Below are 16,178 nucleotides of genomic sequence, written 5' to 3' on the forward strand. Positions count from 1 at the left end.
GCCAGAAGGGAGTGGCAAGAAATATTCAAAGTAATGAACAGCAAGGACCTACAACCAAGATTATTCTACCCAGCAAAGCTATCAATTAGAATTGAAGGTCAGATAAAGAGCTTCACAGACAAGAAAAAGCTAAAAGCTAGAGGAGTTTATTACCACCAAACCAGTATTATATGAGAAGGAGGAGGAGAAGGAGAAAGGAGGAGGAGGAAGAAGAAGAAGAGGAGGAAGAGGAGGAGGAGGAGGAGGAGGAGGAGGAGGAGGAGGAGGAGGAGAAAAAATATGAACAATAAAATGGCAATGAATACATATCTATCAACAATTGAATCTAAAAATCAAAATAAATGAACAAAACATCTAATGAACAAAATATCTCGTATTATGGGGGTGCCAGGAGGAGAAGAGAGAGAACAAGGTAAACTGTGAATAAAATAGAATCAGGAGCATGGAAACGTGGAACAGACTGACGAATCTCAGAAGGGGGTGTAGGAAGAGCGTAACCAAAGAACTTATCTGCATATATGCATTACCTATGGACACAGACAATAGAGTGGTGAAGGCTTGGGGCAGGGTGGGAACCTGGTGGAGGGGGGTAATGGGGGGGAAAAGGGACATCTGTAATACTTTCAAACAATAAAGATTTTTTTTAAAAAGAAAAATAATGTTTTTTTCCCACAACAGTATTCTACTGAAAAAAACTTAGAATCCTCTTGAAATTGTAAGATATATTCTGATACATTTTTATATCCACCCTCCAAATTTTAATTTGTTAGGTAAGTATACTCTGGAAAGATAATCTGATGATAGGAAGGTCAAAGCTTGAATTTCTGCCTTCATTTTAGAGTCTGCCATTATTTCCATCTGTCAATAAAAGTAAAATATAGTCATACCAGAGTTCTTTGCTACAGTTCTGGCAACTCAACAAACTGGTAAATCTAGACTTGTTTTATTCTCCAAAACCATGGACAATAGTCTTTAGAGTCAGCCAGAATATTCTAGAGCTGCAACAACTAATAATATGAAGGGATTAACCAGTATGGATGCCTTCAATAACCAGGAAAAGTCTGGCGTCTTTCTAACTACTTTCTCTTCTTTTTTCCTTTCATAAACTATGATACAGCCATAGACAATGGGTACATAACTATGATGAGGATAAAAATAGACCAGCTCCACCCAGGTGATCTTATCTATTAGCATCCATGATTTGATGTTTCAACAATCATCAAACATCAAACAATACCCACCTTAGTTGTTGGTTACATAGATTTCAAGGAGGATGTTTTCAAAATATTGTGTGAATGACTGCTACTATAGTAAAAGGCAATCAAACATAAAGCACTCGAATTTAAAAACAACAGCAACATACTTCTTTTCTCCAAAATGGCTGGCAAGAAACATAAGGTCTCTTCAGGATACTGTCAAGTTTCATTTGGTCCCGTTTTGTCAATGGAATTAAAGTATCTTTAGGTATATTTAACCTAGAAAAAAACAGATGAAAAAAATTAGTAAAATTAGTATTCCTATCACTTGAAGGTCATGTTTCATTCATATTTACTGTACAATTCCAAAAAATTCAGAAATTATGGATAAGAAAATTAATACAGATACACCCTTTAAGTCCAGAATTTTGGGGTTCTGGCATGTCCTAGACCAGCCGTGAGCAAACTACGGCCCTCGGGCTGGTTCCGGCCTGTTTGAAATGAATAAAACTAAAAAAAAAAAAGACCGTACCCTTTTATGTAATGATGTTTACTTTGAATTTATATTAGTTCACACAAACACTCCATCCATGCTTTTGTTCCGGCCCTCCGGTCCAGTTTAAGAACCCATTGTGGCCCTTGAGTCAAAAAGTTTGCCCACCCCTGTCCTAGACCAAGAAGTGATCAAGTTCACAGTGGAAGTCTGTTCTAAGTTGTTGGTTTTCTTCATGCCATATTCACAGGATGATAGGAAGACAAACATTGGTTATAAAACAAATGATGTCCTGGCTGGTATGGTCTCAGTGGTTAGAGCATGGCCCGAGCACTGAAGGGTTGAGGGTTAGATTGCCAGTCCAGGGCACATAATTGGGTTGCAGGTTTGATCCCTGGTTCCAGTAAGGGTGCATGTGGGAGGCAATCAATGGATGTGTCTCTCAGACACATTGATGTTTCTCTCTCTCTCTCTCTCCCCTCATTCCCTTCCACTCTCTCTAAAAAAATCAGTGGAAAAAATATCCTCAGGTGAGGATTAACAAAAAAACAAACAGCCTGGCTGTGGTGGCTCAGTGGTTGAGTGTCAACCTGTGAACCAGGAGGTCACAGTTCAATTTCTGGTCGGGGCACGTGCCTGGTTGCAGGCTAGGTCCCGTGTGGGGCATGCAGGAGGCAGCCGATCAATGATTCTCTCTCATCATTGATGTTTTTATCTTTCTCTCCCTTTATCTCTAAAATAAATAAAAATATTAAAACAAACAAACAACAAATGATGATAGCACTAACATCACATATATGCACACCAAGGCAGCTCCAGTGCTCCACAGTTTTGAGCAGTGAGGTCCAATATGTGTGCCACAGTGAGACTCACTGTGGGATTTTAGTTTCCACTGAGTACTTGATTCTTTGTTATCACTGAGAATTTTCTGGTCCATGGAAGTTAATCATTTTTCACTTATGTGCAATGTATGCACACACATACACGCACACCTACCTAGTTTTAAATTTAAAAAAGTAAAATACAATTTTATCTTGCTATGTGTTTAAAAAATAGACCATGAGAGGTCTGGATTTATGGTGTGGACTACTTTTGAAGTCATAAATCCTGGATTTCCTGGGAGAGCTCCAGTCTTTTTCAATGTCTCCATAATTATGACCACTTGCCAGTGGCAGCTCATGGAAAGGGTGACAATTTGATTGAAAGAAGGCCTAGAGGATTTCCCTTGAAGCCATGTTTGTGTAGCTACTACACTGTTTTTATCTCTGATTGTACATTTACTTGGAGTGACTTTTGACAGCATAAAGGAATTATGAGTCACAGCAAGTTTTTCTCCAAGCCCTCCACCTTAATACTTATCAGATCATTTGTCCTAAATTTGTGTTAGAAATAATATCCATACAAATACATATCCTTCCTAAGAGATTTGGACCATGACATATTACACTAAACTGAACAGAACTTTGATTCACTAGAGTGTAAATATTCAAAGATCAAAAATTAAATGTTTTCTCTTGTGCCCTTGTTTTATAACAAGTGGCAATCACCCAAAACCTGTTCATATTCCATATTTAGAAAACAAGTGCCCATTACCAAAGTTCACTCACTGTTTAAGGAAATCCAATCCATATGTTAAAGTTCATTCTCACTGGCCAATTATAGTAATAATTAAATATTTTAAAATATCCCACTAGCAGAAATGAATAAGTGATTGTCTTATGCTGAGGGACAGGTGGGTTTTTACTCTCCAGGGAAAGCAAAATCATTAACCCATCCAGAGGGCAGTCAAAGCCTGGAAAGTGTGCATACCCTTTGACCCAGCCAGCCTGGGAATTCAGCCTATGGGACTCATTAAAGCTGGAGGCAAAGATTCAGTTACAAGAGGGTCCATCAAAGCGCTATCAGAAGAGATTTGGAAACAACCCAAACCTCTGACTTTGAGGGATTGGCTGAGCAAGCACATCTAGAATGTGAACTCAGTAATATAAGACATTAAGCTGAGGCTGGAGAAGAGAAATGTATTTATTGATAGGGAAAAGTGATCTTAGCGTGTTGTGTGAGAAAAGGAGATTACAAGATAATATTAGAGTATGAGTCCATTTTTGTGAAAAGCTATAATTATGCACAGAAAATAATCTACAAGGGTAAAGCTGTTCACTTGTAGGTGATTTTTATCTTGTTAGTGAATATTTTTTCTATAATGAATGTATATATTAGACATGATAAACGAGGTTCTCAAACTGTATGAATTCTAAAATTGAAGTTTTTTATGACATTGAAAATTTAAATCTATGATAAAACTGATTCATGTCAAATGATGTTATCAGTGATGACCATTTAACCAGATTCAATGTCTTAAGCTTTCCAAGTATAATAAATTTCAAAATATTTTAATAGTAAAGGCAAAACAAAAAATGTTTTCTAGCTAGCTGAAGGTTCAATTAACCAAATTCATTTAGGCAGTTTAGTAGTTGAAACAGAAACACTGATGAATTTAATTCATAATTATATAGTACTTAGTCACAGTGAACAATGTAAATAAAAGGCATTAAGGACTTTTTCCTTGTAGTGTGACTTTTGAGGCTTATTGTGACATATTACAATGAGTCATTATTTTAAAGATCCCAGTTTTACTAACCCATCTAACCTTTTAATATCTGAAGGGAGGAGACCAAGCCATCTAATAGCTGGGACTGTGAGATTATGTGCTTCAAAAGACATAGACTAAAATAAAGAGCAAAAGTGCATTAGGTAAAGCTAAATTTCAGAGAACTAGCATACTCGTTTTTGCAGCCAAATTTTTTACTTAGCAATAACAAATACTAAAGGCTTCACTCCTCAGAGCCCGCAGAAGTGAGAAAATCACCGAAGCTTCGCTGAAGGGTTCTAAACTGCTCTGTAGTATTTCTGGATTGATGTTCTATAAAGTAAAGCTACAAAGGGATCCCCCTGACCCGCACTTATTACTGTATTACTCTGATTTCATATCTCAACACCTTGCTCCCACATCCTTTTCATCTGCTCTAGACATAGACATCAGGGACACGACACTCACGGAGTACACCAGTCGCTCCCAAACGTGACTATGCATCAGAACCACTTGGAGGGGCCACCCCCAGAGACCCGAATTCAGTGGGTTCAGTAGGTCTGGAGAGGGGCTGAGATTTGCATTTCTAACAAGTTCCCAAATGACACTGATGATTCACTAGTGTGATCCAGGGCCACAATTTGAAAACCACTGGTGTGTGATAGTTGCAGACTCTAGTGGTGAAATTGGTCCGTATGGTGGGGAAAAGGGAATTGGCCAGGTCAGAATTCAAGGCTACATATAATGTTCAGAGTATTTTTTGCGATCAGACAATGTTGTTACCCTGAGGCCCAAGGTTACTTCAGCAGCCAGGAGAGTGGATAGTAATGCCTCCTGTCCACAGCTAATCACACTCTGTCATCTGTGGTTACACTGGTCATGCTGGAAGCTGGAATCACAGCCACAGAAACAGACTGGCCCTAGACCAGGACAGTAGCTCCCCTGGAAACTAGTGAGGGACCGCCACTTACTAGGGCTGATAAGTAAATGCAGAAATAACCCCGATGAATATAAAATACCTTAATAGTGAAAATAAAACAGCAACTTTTCTCTACTTACCATAGATCCGTACTTATAAATGCACATTATTTCTATGCCTGTTAAAAGAGAGTTAACTTTAAAATTAGTCTTCTTGTCTATTATAGGTTAGATAATTTACACTCTCAAATTATGTCTAACATCTGAAAATTTTATTTTTGTGGACATTACCAAAGAAGAATTTATTGTTCAGTTTAATATGGCTAAAATAGCAATACATCACCTCAGATGATAACAGTCATTAAGTTTAACCTAATAATCATATTCTTTAAAAATATTTATGGAAGTGTTCTAAAAGCAAAACAACACAAAACTAGAAATATGATTTAATTCTGTTTCAAATATAAACAATAAATCACCGTGTGGATCAGCATCTACAAGAGTGAAAATGGGGATGTGAAACGTGTCCCACAGCTTCTTGACTAAAAGTCTGGTGTTCAGATCAGGCACTCCCTTCCCCTAAAAGCAAGATAAAAATTATGCATTTTAATTACAATCGAATGAAATCTATAAAACAATATCCTTATCTTACCAATCATGTAAAAGTTAGATTCCTCACCTTAAATTTCAGATGGTGGAAGACTAGTGTTGACTGTGAAAAATGCACAATATATACAACAGGGTGAAAAAGCCCATCTACATTCATACCTTTGATTCAGTTACTCCAGTCCTGGGAAATATTTCAGTAGAAACAGGAATAATGAAAATTCTGCATACCTGATGGTGTTCACTGCAGTGTAATTTAAAGTGACAAAAATACTATAAATAGCCAAAATATCTAACAACAGGGACATGGAGAGGCAGCATTGCACAGAGGTGATATATGTACCAGGTGCGGGGCCAGCAGCCTGGGCTGGCATCTCGGCTCTGCCACTTTGTAGTATGAACCTCAATAAGTCCTCAAACCTCTGCGGCTTAGGGCTCAGTAACACCTTACAAGGTTATAGAAATTTAGTAACTATAAAGCACTTAGAAGAGAACCTGTCTAAACTAAGTGGTGGAATATTATTATGAAGTTATTAAATATTGTAGGAAAGTAGCTTACTAAGCATTACAATAGTGTTAAGAGAGAAAAGCAGGAAACCAAAGGGGTCAGAGAAGGAAGCAAGTAGAGAGATATTAGGATGGGCTTCCCATTGGACAGCTTTGAGTTTGAATTCCCTCTGCCATTCATTGGTGGGTGACATCGGGCCAGTTTCTTACGTTTCATTGAGCTGTGGCTTTATTTATAAAATTTGGGTAAACATGCCTGCCACACAGAGTTGCTGCACTATATCAACGTGGAGCTGGACTGTCGGAATCTGAGTCCTGGTTTTAACCAGCCATACCCTTGTGGTGAATACCCTCCTGCATTCCAGTGACCTGATATTAAAATGGGGATGACCAGAATACCTACTTCACAGAGTGGCTGAGAGACTTTACAAGTTGCTATGTGACAAATATCGAAAGTGGACTCTATGTAAAGTGCTCAGTAAGATCACTTAGTTGACAGTAGCATATTTTTATTTTTTCCTTTGGGAAAAGATAACATGGGTGTGTGATGGTGAAGTCAGAGTACCAAAGGGCATCCAGTGAAAAATGACCCCTTCCTAGCCTGACCGCCCATTTCAGCTCCCCTCTTCAAAGGCAACCACTATGGGTCCACCTGTGGGTGTTACCTGGGCACATACATTCTAGTCCTTGTAAGCTCTACAACCGCTATTATATTATCTTTTCAACCCAGATGTGACAGAGCCGTGCTTTCCGTGCACCTCCTAAGCAGTAGAACCAGATGCGAACGGGGACCCAGGCCACTTCAGCTTTGTCTGCAGTGGACTGGCTTCCAGTCAGCCCAGCGAGGTGTGAAAGGGGAAGGGGACGGGGCCAAAGAGTGCACCACAGAACACCCCTAGCAAGAGATCGCTCCCGGGGTTTAAATACAACCTCTATTGTTTATGAGGTCCTAGTCTGCATTTTCCATCTCCACTTCCAACTAGGTACCACTAGGATTCCCTATCATCTCCTACTTCTAAAACTACACTCAAAATTTTTCTTCCGCAAAGAACTGAGCCTTCCTGCCACTTGTCCTGTGGCTGTCTATTGATAATGTGGCTTCCATACATCACATAAGGGTCACCTTGACTCATTCCTCTATCCTGTGGTCACCAAGTCCTTTTGAATTGGCCTTAGAAATGCCCTTTGTTTCAGTCCTTTCTCCTTAACCATATCTTACTCCTGACGGCCTTCTGACAGGCTCCCTGACTCCAGAGCTCTCCCTCTCCATCTAGTTCAGTGGTTCTCAACCTGTGGGTCGTGACCCCTTTGGTGGTCGAATGACCCTTTCACAGGGGTTGCCTAAGACCATCCTGCATATCAGATATTTACATTACGATTCATAACAGTAGCAACATTAGTTATGAAGTAGCAACGAAAATAATTTTATGGTTGGGTCACAACATGAGGAACTGTATTTAAAGGGCCAGAAGGTTGAGAACCACTGATCTAGTTGATGACGCTGCCACAAGAATCCTCATCATTTCCTTTCTCACTAATCCCAAACCTTCTGTTTGGATGCCACTAAGTCAGGATGCCTCCTTGGGTGTGGCCAGGCCTCCCAAGTCTCCCTACAGCTGCCTGACATCCTGCTTCCTCTCCAGGAGAGCTCTCCTCCTTGCTTCCACAAACACAGCTCACAAACATCACAATTATTGTTAATCTAATAAGCCAGAATAATTTTGAATAGATGAGCTTTTTTCCCTTTATAAACCTAGGTTTTTATAAAGTAGGAGAAAGCCAGACAGCAGAGGGGAACCTGATCTATTTTGTTATTCTGTCATCATTCCACCTACCCACACCCCAAACTTCCTTTATTCTAATCTCTTTCTTTCCTACTCCAGCCCATATCATCCATCAAGTTTTACAAACTCCTCCCACATTAGCCTGTAGCAGGAAGTTTACTACCCTTTGCTAACTGATGTCCGTAGTTCCCTGTGTGTTAACTCAATGTAGTCTCCTGTGTTCTTTGCTGTTCTTTAAACATTTAGCTTTTTTAAAAAAGAAGGTTCCTTTTGACTGACTTGATGAAATCACTTGGTACACAAACCTGTATGAGGAAAACGAGGAGTAGCTCTTGTCCATTCAACCCTGCCCCAAGCTCCGCTGTTACTGTATTACAGTTGAGACAAGTAGCCCTTGTCAAGTAGCATCATACTGATAAGAGAATGTTGTCCAAGCTGTATAGATGACATCATAAACCCCTCTTATCAATCACCAAAGTACTATGCTAATCTTGGAATTGTAGTAAAGTCATATAACATACCGTAACCATGATGCATGGAGACATTTTGTTGCAAAAGTTGTCATCTAGCAGTCGCTGAAATGTTGCATCTTTTTCTACAATTAGCAGAAATTTCCCATTTGTAATTAAATCTGTGAAGTTAAGGCAAATTTAAGGAAAGAGTATTTCATTTAACCAGTAACTAATAATGGTGCCTACAGATCAATTCAACAGCAGCTAGAGGTGTAGTATTTTTATTTTACCTTGAAATATGTAACATATCTATTCATATACATAGTTGTCTGTCTCTCCTCCTAATGATGAGTTCCTAAAAGAATCCTGTAGAAGGGACCATGGAGTGTTCATCTTGACCACTATAGGGTCTAGCTCAGCCGTGGGCAAACTACGGCCTGCGGGCCGGATCCGGCCCGTTTGAAATGAATAAAACTAAAAAAAAAAAAAGACCGTACTCTTTTATGTAATGATGTTTACTTTGAATTTATATTAGTTCACACAAACACTCCATCCATGCTTTTGTTCCGGCCCTCCGGTCCAGTTTAAGAACCCATTGTGGCCCTCGAGTCAAAAAGTTTGCCCACCCCTGGTCTAGGTTGTTGGTTACACATCAGAAAGCTTGATTTACCAAAGTAACGAATGCATAAACATTCTAGAAGTTTAAATAGTTTTCCCATTCAAAGGATACTCCGAATTCCTTGAATATTAGATGGCACAGCAACAGCCTACATTAACAAAACGAGACAGTTTTTTAGATACAAAGAAAGTATAACTACATTTTAAAATTTATCACAAAAATCCAATATTTTCATTAAAAAAATATATCTGTCATCAGAAGTTTACACCTCAGTAAGAAAACTATAGGAAACAGATTTATTCTTCAGTAAGAAAACAGACACACGACCCAAACTACTTTCCAGAATTTCTTGGAAACTTTGGGGATATGTGCCTTAAAGGGCAGAAATGGATGAAGGAAAGACTTCCTTACGCAGGTTCTCATAGGCATCAGCTTCCTCCTTTCCAAACTGGTGAGCTGGCCCTTTCAAACTGCTGTGCTTGTTTAGTATTGTGGGCCTTCTATGCACCAAAGCCGAGCAAAATAGTTTAGGTTTAAATAAATTAATTTCAGAACCAGAAAACTTTATGAAGATTACTTAAATAACCATGCTAAAGGGGTCAAGCCACACTCTACCTGAAAACAACAGTACGTTTTTCAAAGAAATGTGTACATTTATTTCAATGACATTCGACAAATGACATATTTTAAAATTATACCTATTCATATACCTATTCACCCTTCAGTTTTATTTTGTTTTTGTTTTGTTAATCCTTACCCAAGAATATTTTATCCATTGATTTTTAGAGAGAGTAGAAAAAAGGGAGGGAGGGAAAGAGGGAAGGGGGGTAGCGGGGGGAGAGAGAGAGAAAGGGAGAGAGAGAAGGAGAGGGAGAGGGAGGGAGCGAGTGGGAAAGAGAGAGAAACATCAATGTGAAACAGACACACGGATTGATTGCCTCCAGCAGGTGCCCCAACCAGGGCTGGGATCAAATCTGTGCCCTTGACTGGAATCAAACCCTAGAACCTTTGGTGTGTTGTGGGCTGAGACTCTAACCATCGAGCAAGCAACACTAGCCAGGGCCTTTGGTTTTATTTTAAAATCTTAAGCTCCAAATTACATAACAAGCAGGAAATAAAATACATTTCTAAAACTAGGGATCTGAAAGGGAGTTAAAGTATATGAAAACATTAAGGATACTTACTGTTGCACAGCTACAATTTACTTTGGTGCCATCTTCCTCTATATACCCTAAATTGCCAGCAATTAAACCCTTTGATGTGGATAACTAAAAAAAAAAAAAAAAAAAAGACATATTTGAAAACTTTTTCATGACTGTATTTTATGCTTCAAAGTATGTACATTCCTCGTGTACACCTGCTAAAATATATGTATTTTTAGCTCAGATTGTAATTTAAGAGATAAAGGAAAAATATGTCAGAGTATCTGGATTGAAAAACATTTGGTAATTCATCTATTTTGGTTCATTCATCCAAGGAAAAACATTGAGACTAGATATTTAAATTTATAGTGAGAAAAATATAGTATCAAAATTTATCAAAAGAAGGCACAGATCACATTTATTTTTTATTACAATTTTTATACAAACATTTTGTCTTAAAATAAGATGCTTTGTCTGGCTGGTATGGCTCAGTGGTTGAGCGTCAACCTATGAACCAGGTCATGGCTGGATTCTGGGTCAGGGAACATGCCTAGGTTGGGGGCTCAATCCTCAGTAGGGGGCATGCAGGAGGCAGCTAATCAATGCTTCTCTCTCATCATTGATGTTTTTTTGTCTCTCTCCCTCTCCCTTCTTCTCTGAAATCAATAAAAATATATTTTAAAAAAAGATGTTTTGTATTAAATGGTACTTACTATATGTAAACACCTCCTCGGCACTTTTAACATACAGGAAATGTCATTGATGATGCTGTCCACAACAGCCTGGTTACCAAAGAGCTGGCTGTCAGTGTAATATATGTCTCTATAGAAATTTTAAAAACATTTTTTAATTAACCATATTCTCTTTGAATATAACAAGGATTGGAGCATTATTTAAAGAAAGCTTTAACTGGATGAAACACACATATAAACAAAGTAATCTATTACCTATACTCTAGTTTGACGTAACTTTTCAAAACATATAATGAAAGTCAATTTAAGTCTCACATTGCATTTTAAAAAGTAATTTACCAGAAAGTATACTTACCTTTTGGTTGCATAAGTGTTGCTCTGCACTAATTTATAAATCATGGACAATATTTTAAGAATTAGAGCTGGAAAAAAAGATGCAATAAACAAGTTACTCATCATTTCTCTGACTAATTCAAAACCTTTAACTGTTGCCAGTTACTTTCCATAACATTACAAAAAGTAATCTTTCCAAAACAGAAGTGTTAAATACAGAATATAATTGCCTGAAGAATCAGATAAAATTAATTGCTCAATGAACAGCAAAGCTGAGAGAATACTTTTCCATTGAGTCATGTACCTTGAAAATATATTTTGGAATTACAATTAACTTCCATGGTTAATGACAATGCAAAATTCTATACATTTATTTCAAGTACAAGGGTGGTCTATGAAAGAAGAAGTAAAATTATTTAACTAGGAATAATGAAAATCCTTAAGATAACCAAATCCATTTAATCCTAAAAGCTAAGAAAGATTAACTTACCAAAATTTTTAACTGATTTTAGTGAATCACTTTTGATTTTTCTTGTGGTACAATGAGATACCATGTGAAGACCCACAGAATCTTCAAATCTGTCATTTTGTTTAAAGCAAGGGAATAAAAAGAATTAATTTCCGAATACAAAACAATATACACTTAATGGCCTCGGCTGCATATAATTTAAATCCACATTTCTTTGTAATGTAAGCACTAAAGCTTTAGGATAATCTGATTATAAGCTTAAATAATTCCAGGTAATAATTGGGTAACTGGTTTTGTGACATATAGAGACACTAAAAGAAAGTGTTTAAACTAAATGAATTATAGACCTTTGATTACGATGTGTGTGTATCTGTGAATTTCTTTCCTGGGAAGACATTTAGTGTATGTGAACTACTTTCAAATATTTCACAATTTTATTAGCGTTTTGATAATTTTAATAATTTATTCATTTAATAATGTTACTCAATTTAATAAGTTTTGAAGTATTTAATTTCTGATTTACCTCCAAAGTTACATTAAATGAAATGATTTGTATTAGGTTGTTAAATTGAACTACCAAGCCTGTCCTAAAGGGGGCAGAAAGCATCAGGCAAATAGGCCGGTTGTCAGGGGGCTTCTTACTCTGCAAAATATGATTCAAAAGCTTACATTTTATATTAATTATATTAATTATAAAATAATAGTGACACTGGGCCTCAAAATTACTTTTATTCTGTTTCTATAACTCACTGATAACTATTTTTGTAGTGTTTTTCATTACTTAGTGGAAAGATTCTACAGGCTGAGGACCTCAAAAAAACAAACTATTTATCTAGGTTCCAGGATTTCAATAAAGCTCTTTGCTGATTTTACCCACTGGGACACATGCCTTAGCAGGGGAAGATATGTTGGGAGAAAGAGCCTTTGAAACATGCTCTATGTTGAGGACACATTTATTTTGGTCTCCATATCAGGATTAGTGGTTTACTTTCTCAATATAGATGAGAATTGCCCCCTTCGAGTGCTGGGAAGCTTAGATCTCAGTTTGGAGCCTATTTTTAGCAGACCTGTAAGACTTTATCATATGCAGTTTGAACTCTAACCTCTTTCAGAGCTCCATTCTTTCTTCCTAGCATTATTTTCCTTTTGCCTTATCTTTCACTCCTACTTCTAGTTTATATAACCTGCCTAAATGGTATGTATTTTGTAAACTTCCTCATATCCTCTTTGGCATGGTAAAAGCAACAAAAAAATGAAATCTGACTAGACCTCTAACTTCAATAAATTCAAATAATGACATTTACAAATTTTAAAATGCAAAATGCCCACTTTATATTTTCCCAGCTTGATCTGTTGTCTATCATGAATGCAGGTGCTTCATTTCTTGCCAAGCTTGTGATTACGTCTTGGATAACCTTTTCTATAGATGCAAGAACCTCAGAACTGAAACAATAAACACACTATGATTCAATCTTAATTCTAAATTATGCCTTTACAATATGTAACATTTCCCCAGATCAACATGGAAATCATTTTTTGTTTCATTGGTTGTTTTTGAAGACTAGGTAACCCATGTCAATAATGACATCTCTCACTAAATTCTAATGTCAGTACTGCATTAAAACAACAACATTACTTATAGTGGTTACTTAAGAGAAACTCATTTGCTTGTAATTTTACTTTTCAAACAATTACCTACTGAAGTAGTATCTCACTTTTAGATTAATGACTAGACAATGCAACTTATATATAGGCCCGGTGCACAAATTCGTGCTCGGGTGGGGTCCGGCCGGCCCGCCCGGATCAGGGCCAATCGGGCTGGGCTGGTGGGGTGGGGGGAGGGGACACAGGTGTTTGGCCGCTGGCCGGCCCCACCCCCTGGTTGAACTTCTGGTTGAACTCCCAGTAGATCTGGTCGAGGGGACAATTTCCATATTAGCCTTTTATTATATATGATTTTAATCTACTTTTCATGTTAACTTACTTAAATACAAATTCACTGGCTTAAAATAATACTGTTTCAATTAAAAATGATGTCATATTCACTTTGATTTTAAATTTTTTCCCCAAAACTGCAGTGCAAAAGTATTTCAAAAGAAACACTTCTTTTTGTAGCGTATTTCCCTAATTGATCTCGTGCCTTAGGTCAGCCCATTTGAATTTCAGTGATACTAAGAAGAAAAAAAAGTTTCAATCACTACTACAAAAAGACTTGGCAACTCTTACGCCACTTTACAGCAAACTTTACAGCAGTTTTCTGTCAGCTGACTTTTAATTTCACACACCATCAGCTTCAAAAAAACGCTGTTCAGTTACAAGCACAGTTAGCATATTGCCTAGGATGGAAAATAAAATCTAGCCAATGGGCAAAATGTAGATAATTCCAATTTCCATAGGAACTTGCCGTCTTCGGAAATGCAAGTATCAGAAAATAAATTTTAAAACATTTAATATTTTCTAATCTTGACAGGTAAAAACTGACTCAAATATCTCATTAATTTTTTCCAGTTTGAAAAAAAAGTTGCAGGTCAATACTGTGACCAACTCTGAGATACAATCAGATTAAATTACATCTTAAATGTAAACAAGGGACTTCCACTCCCTACTTCCCCTCATCCTCATAAATTCTCCCTCAAACTAAATCCTTATGTAAAAAATGGTTTGCTTGTGGGTTTTTCTTTCTTTCTTATCTTTTGTATGTGTGTGTGTGTGTGTGTGTGTGTTTTGGTGGTGTTGTTGTTTTTATAGTTGGTTTGGCTTACCAAAAAAACCCACAAAAAACAAAAAAACACCAGCCATTTGCTTGGGCTGAAAAACTCTGCTGATAAAACAGAAAAGCAGTCAAGGAAGCAAAACAACAGCGCATTTGAAGTAAAAGTTGGCAATAACAAACATTTTCTGTAGTTAATTCCAAGTTGGGTGGCTGCAGGATCGCTTTAATTGATCGTATCAGCACCACACTCTGAGCTTTATTGATATTAAAATCATTTAAAATATGTACCCTGTCTTCACTTCCAAGAAAACTGTCGTTTTGCTATAAAACACTTAAAACGTGTTGGCTTCCTTGTTCACTTTTATAAAACACACTTAGAGAATTCACCACATTTATTTTCTCTCACTTGCTTTTAGAAAGAAAATCCTGAAAACGGAGGTGAAAATTTTTATCCCCCCAAGTTTTCTTCCTTAACTGTGCCCTGAACTTCCCGACCCAGGGGATCTCAGGAGGCCCGGAAGCCCGGTGGGGGTGCTCCCAGAACGGTCCCGAGTGGGAACATTCTAGAAGGGGGGGGGGGGGGGGGGGCGTGGTCACTAGGCTTTGGGAGTCCAAAATAAGAATTAAAAGCTGAAAAGGGAAGGAGCGCTAAGGAAGGCGCCTTCTCGGGGTTCTGGGCTGGCCCCAGGCCAAGGTCCCCCTCCGGCCCCCCCGCCCCCCCCCTCTCCCCCCGCCCCGTGGCCTCAATACCGGAGAGGCAGCCTTTGGCCTAAACGGGAAGACCGGAAGGTGGAACGGGGCATTTCCCTACAGAGCACCTCGCGCCCCCCGCAGGCCATGGAACCTTCTCGCTTTCCACATCTCCGGCGCATGCGCCCCAGCAGAACCCTTGTACCTGGAGGCCAGGTGTGTCCCCCTGCCTGCGGGCTCCCCACCACCTCTCTTCAGGGCAGCCAGCAGGGAAGCCCTGTGCTGGTCCAAAACCTCGAAAAACGAGGCCTCCGGCCCCATGGGCGCAAAGGCCATGAAGACGAACGCCAATGAAAAGCCCCAGGTGCACGAATCCAACTGGGCCCCAAATGGCTCCTCTCAGCGTGGGCAGCACGCGCGCGCTTGGGGGTGGACCTTTCCTGCGCTTCCGTCGAGGCCTCCTGCACATGCGCACACTTTACGCCCCCAGGCGGACTGTACGGGCGCATGCGCATAGCACCCGCCTTTGAGTGGCGCCCGCCCGCAGGACAGTCAGGCTCGGCCACACCCTGAGGTGGGGTGTTGGGTCCTTCCTTCCTGGAGCGCCGCCTTCTGGCAAGCAGCGGGGACCAGCAAGGTCTGCTCGGGATGTTGGACATAGATTTCATTGAAATCGTTGTGTGGGTTTTTGTTGTTGTTTTGTTGGCCTGTTTAGGGAAATAGTACCAGAGATTTGTCATTGTAGCACATAGTTATGGCAACTCAGCGGTGTGGCAGATGCAGTGCGAGGCACGGGCTCAGCTGTGCGCAGAGCAAACCATGCTCCTGCCCTCAGGATGCCGATGTAGGAAGCGCGGGCTTGCAGAGCCGGGTTCACCCAACCTCTCTCTGTTGTCTCCTGACCACCCAGAAGGTTCCTCCTGGGCCCAGGGCAGTTTTTTTTTGTTGTTGTTGTTTTTAATATATTTTATTGATTT

The 16,178-nt window shown here is 39.0% G+C and overlaps 1 protein-coding gene across 2 annotated transcripts; it reads right to left on the bottom strand.

The window, feature by feature from the left end:
- Positions 1-540: 540 nt before the first annotated feature.
- SPO11 (SPO11 initiator of meiotic double strand breaks) lies at positions 541-15,537 on the bottom strand. 2 transcript variants are annotated; one of them, XM_070421378.1, is made up of 13 exons: positions 15,407-15,537; positions 13,128-13,241; positions 11,820-11,908; positions 11,352-11,418; positions 11,018-11,126; positions 10,347-10,430; positions 9,274-9,310; positions 8,613-8,722; positions 5,674-5,773; positions 5,336-5,373; positions 4,337-4,413; positions 1,364-1,475; positions 541-858 (listed from the first exon to the last, which is right to left on the bottom strand). In XM_070421378.1, the coding sequence occupies exons 1-13, from the start codon at positions 15,535-15,537 to the stop codon at positions 739-741; spliced, it is 1,188 nt and encodes a 395-aa protein (XP_070277479.1). In that variant the 3' UTR covers positions 541-738. The 2 variants fall into 2 exon arrangements, with proteins under 2 accessions (XP_070277479.1, XP_070277480.1); XM_070421379.1 differs by lacking the exon at positions 13,128-13,241.
- Between the last annotated feature and the right edge of the window lie 641 nt (positions 15,538-16,178).

This window comes from Myotis yumanensis, unplaced genomic scaffold (genome assembly GCF_028538775.1).
Source record: "Myotis yumanensis isolate MYYU_CA2020_CCGP unplaced genomic scaffold, mMyoYum1.0.hap1 SCAF_7, whole genome shotgun sequence".
Lineage (NCBI taxonomy): Eukaryota > Metazoa > Chordata > Mammalia > Chiroptera > Vespertilionidae > Myotis > Myotis yumanensis.

Coding starts and splice junctions, on each gene's coding strand:
- SPO11 (XM_070421378.1), bottom strand. CDS start 15,537: ATGGCCTTTGCGCCCATGGGGCCGGAGGCCTCGTTTTTCGAGGTTTTG. Junction 8,723..9,273: donor TAATATTCAAGGAATTCGGA/GTATCCTTTGAA, acceptor TTAACTTCACAG/ATTTAATTACAAATGGGAAA. Junction 859..1,363: donor AGCCATTTTGGAGAAAAGAA/GTATGTTGCTGT, acceptor TTTTATTGACAG/ATGGAAATAATGGCAGACTC.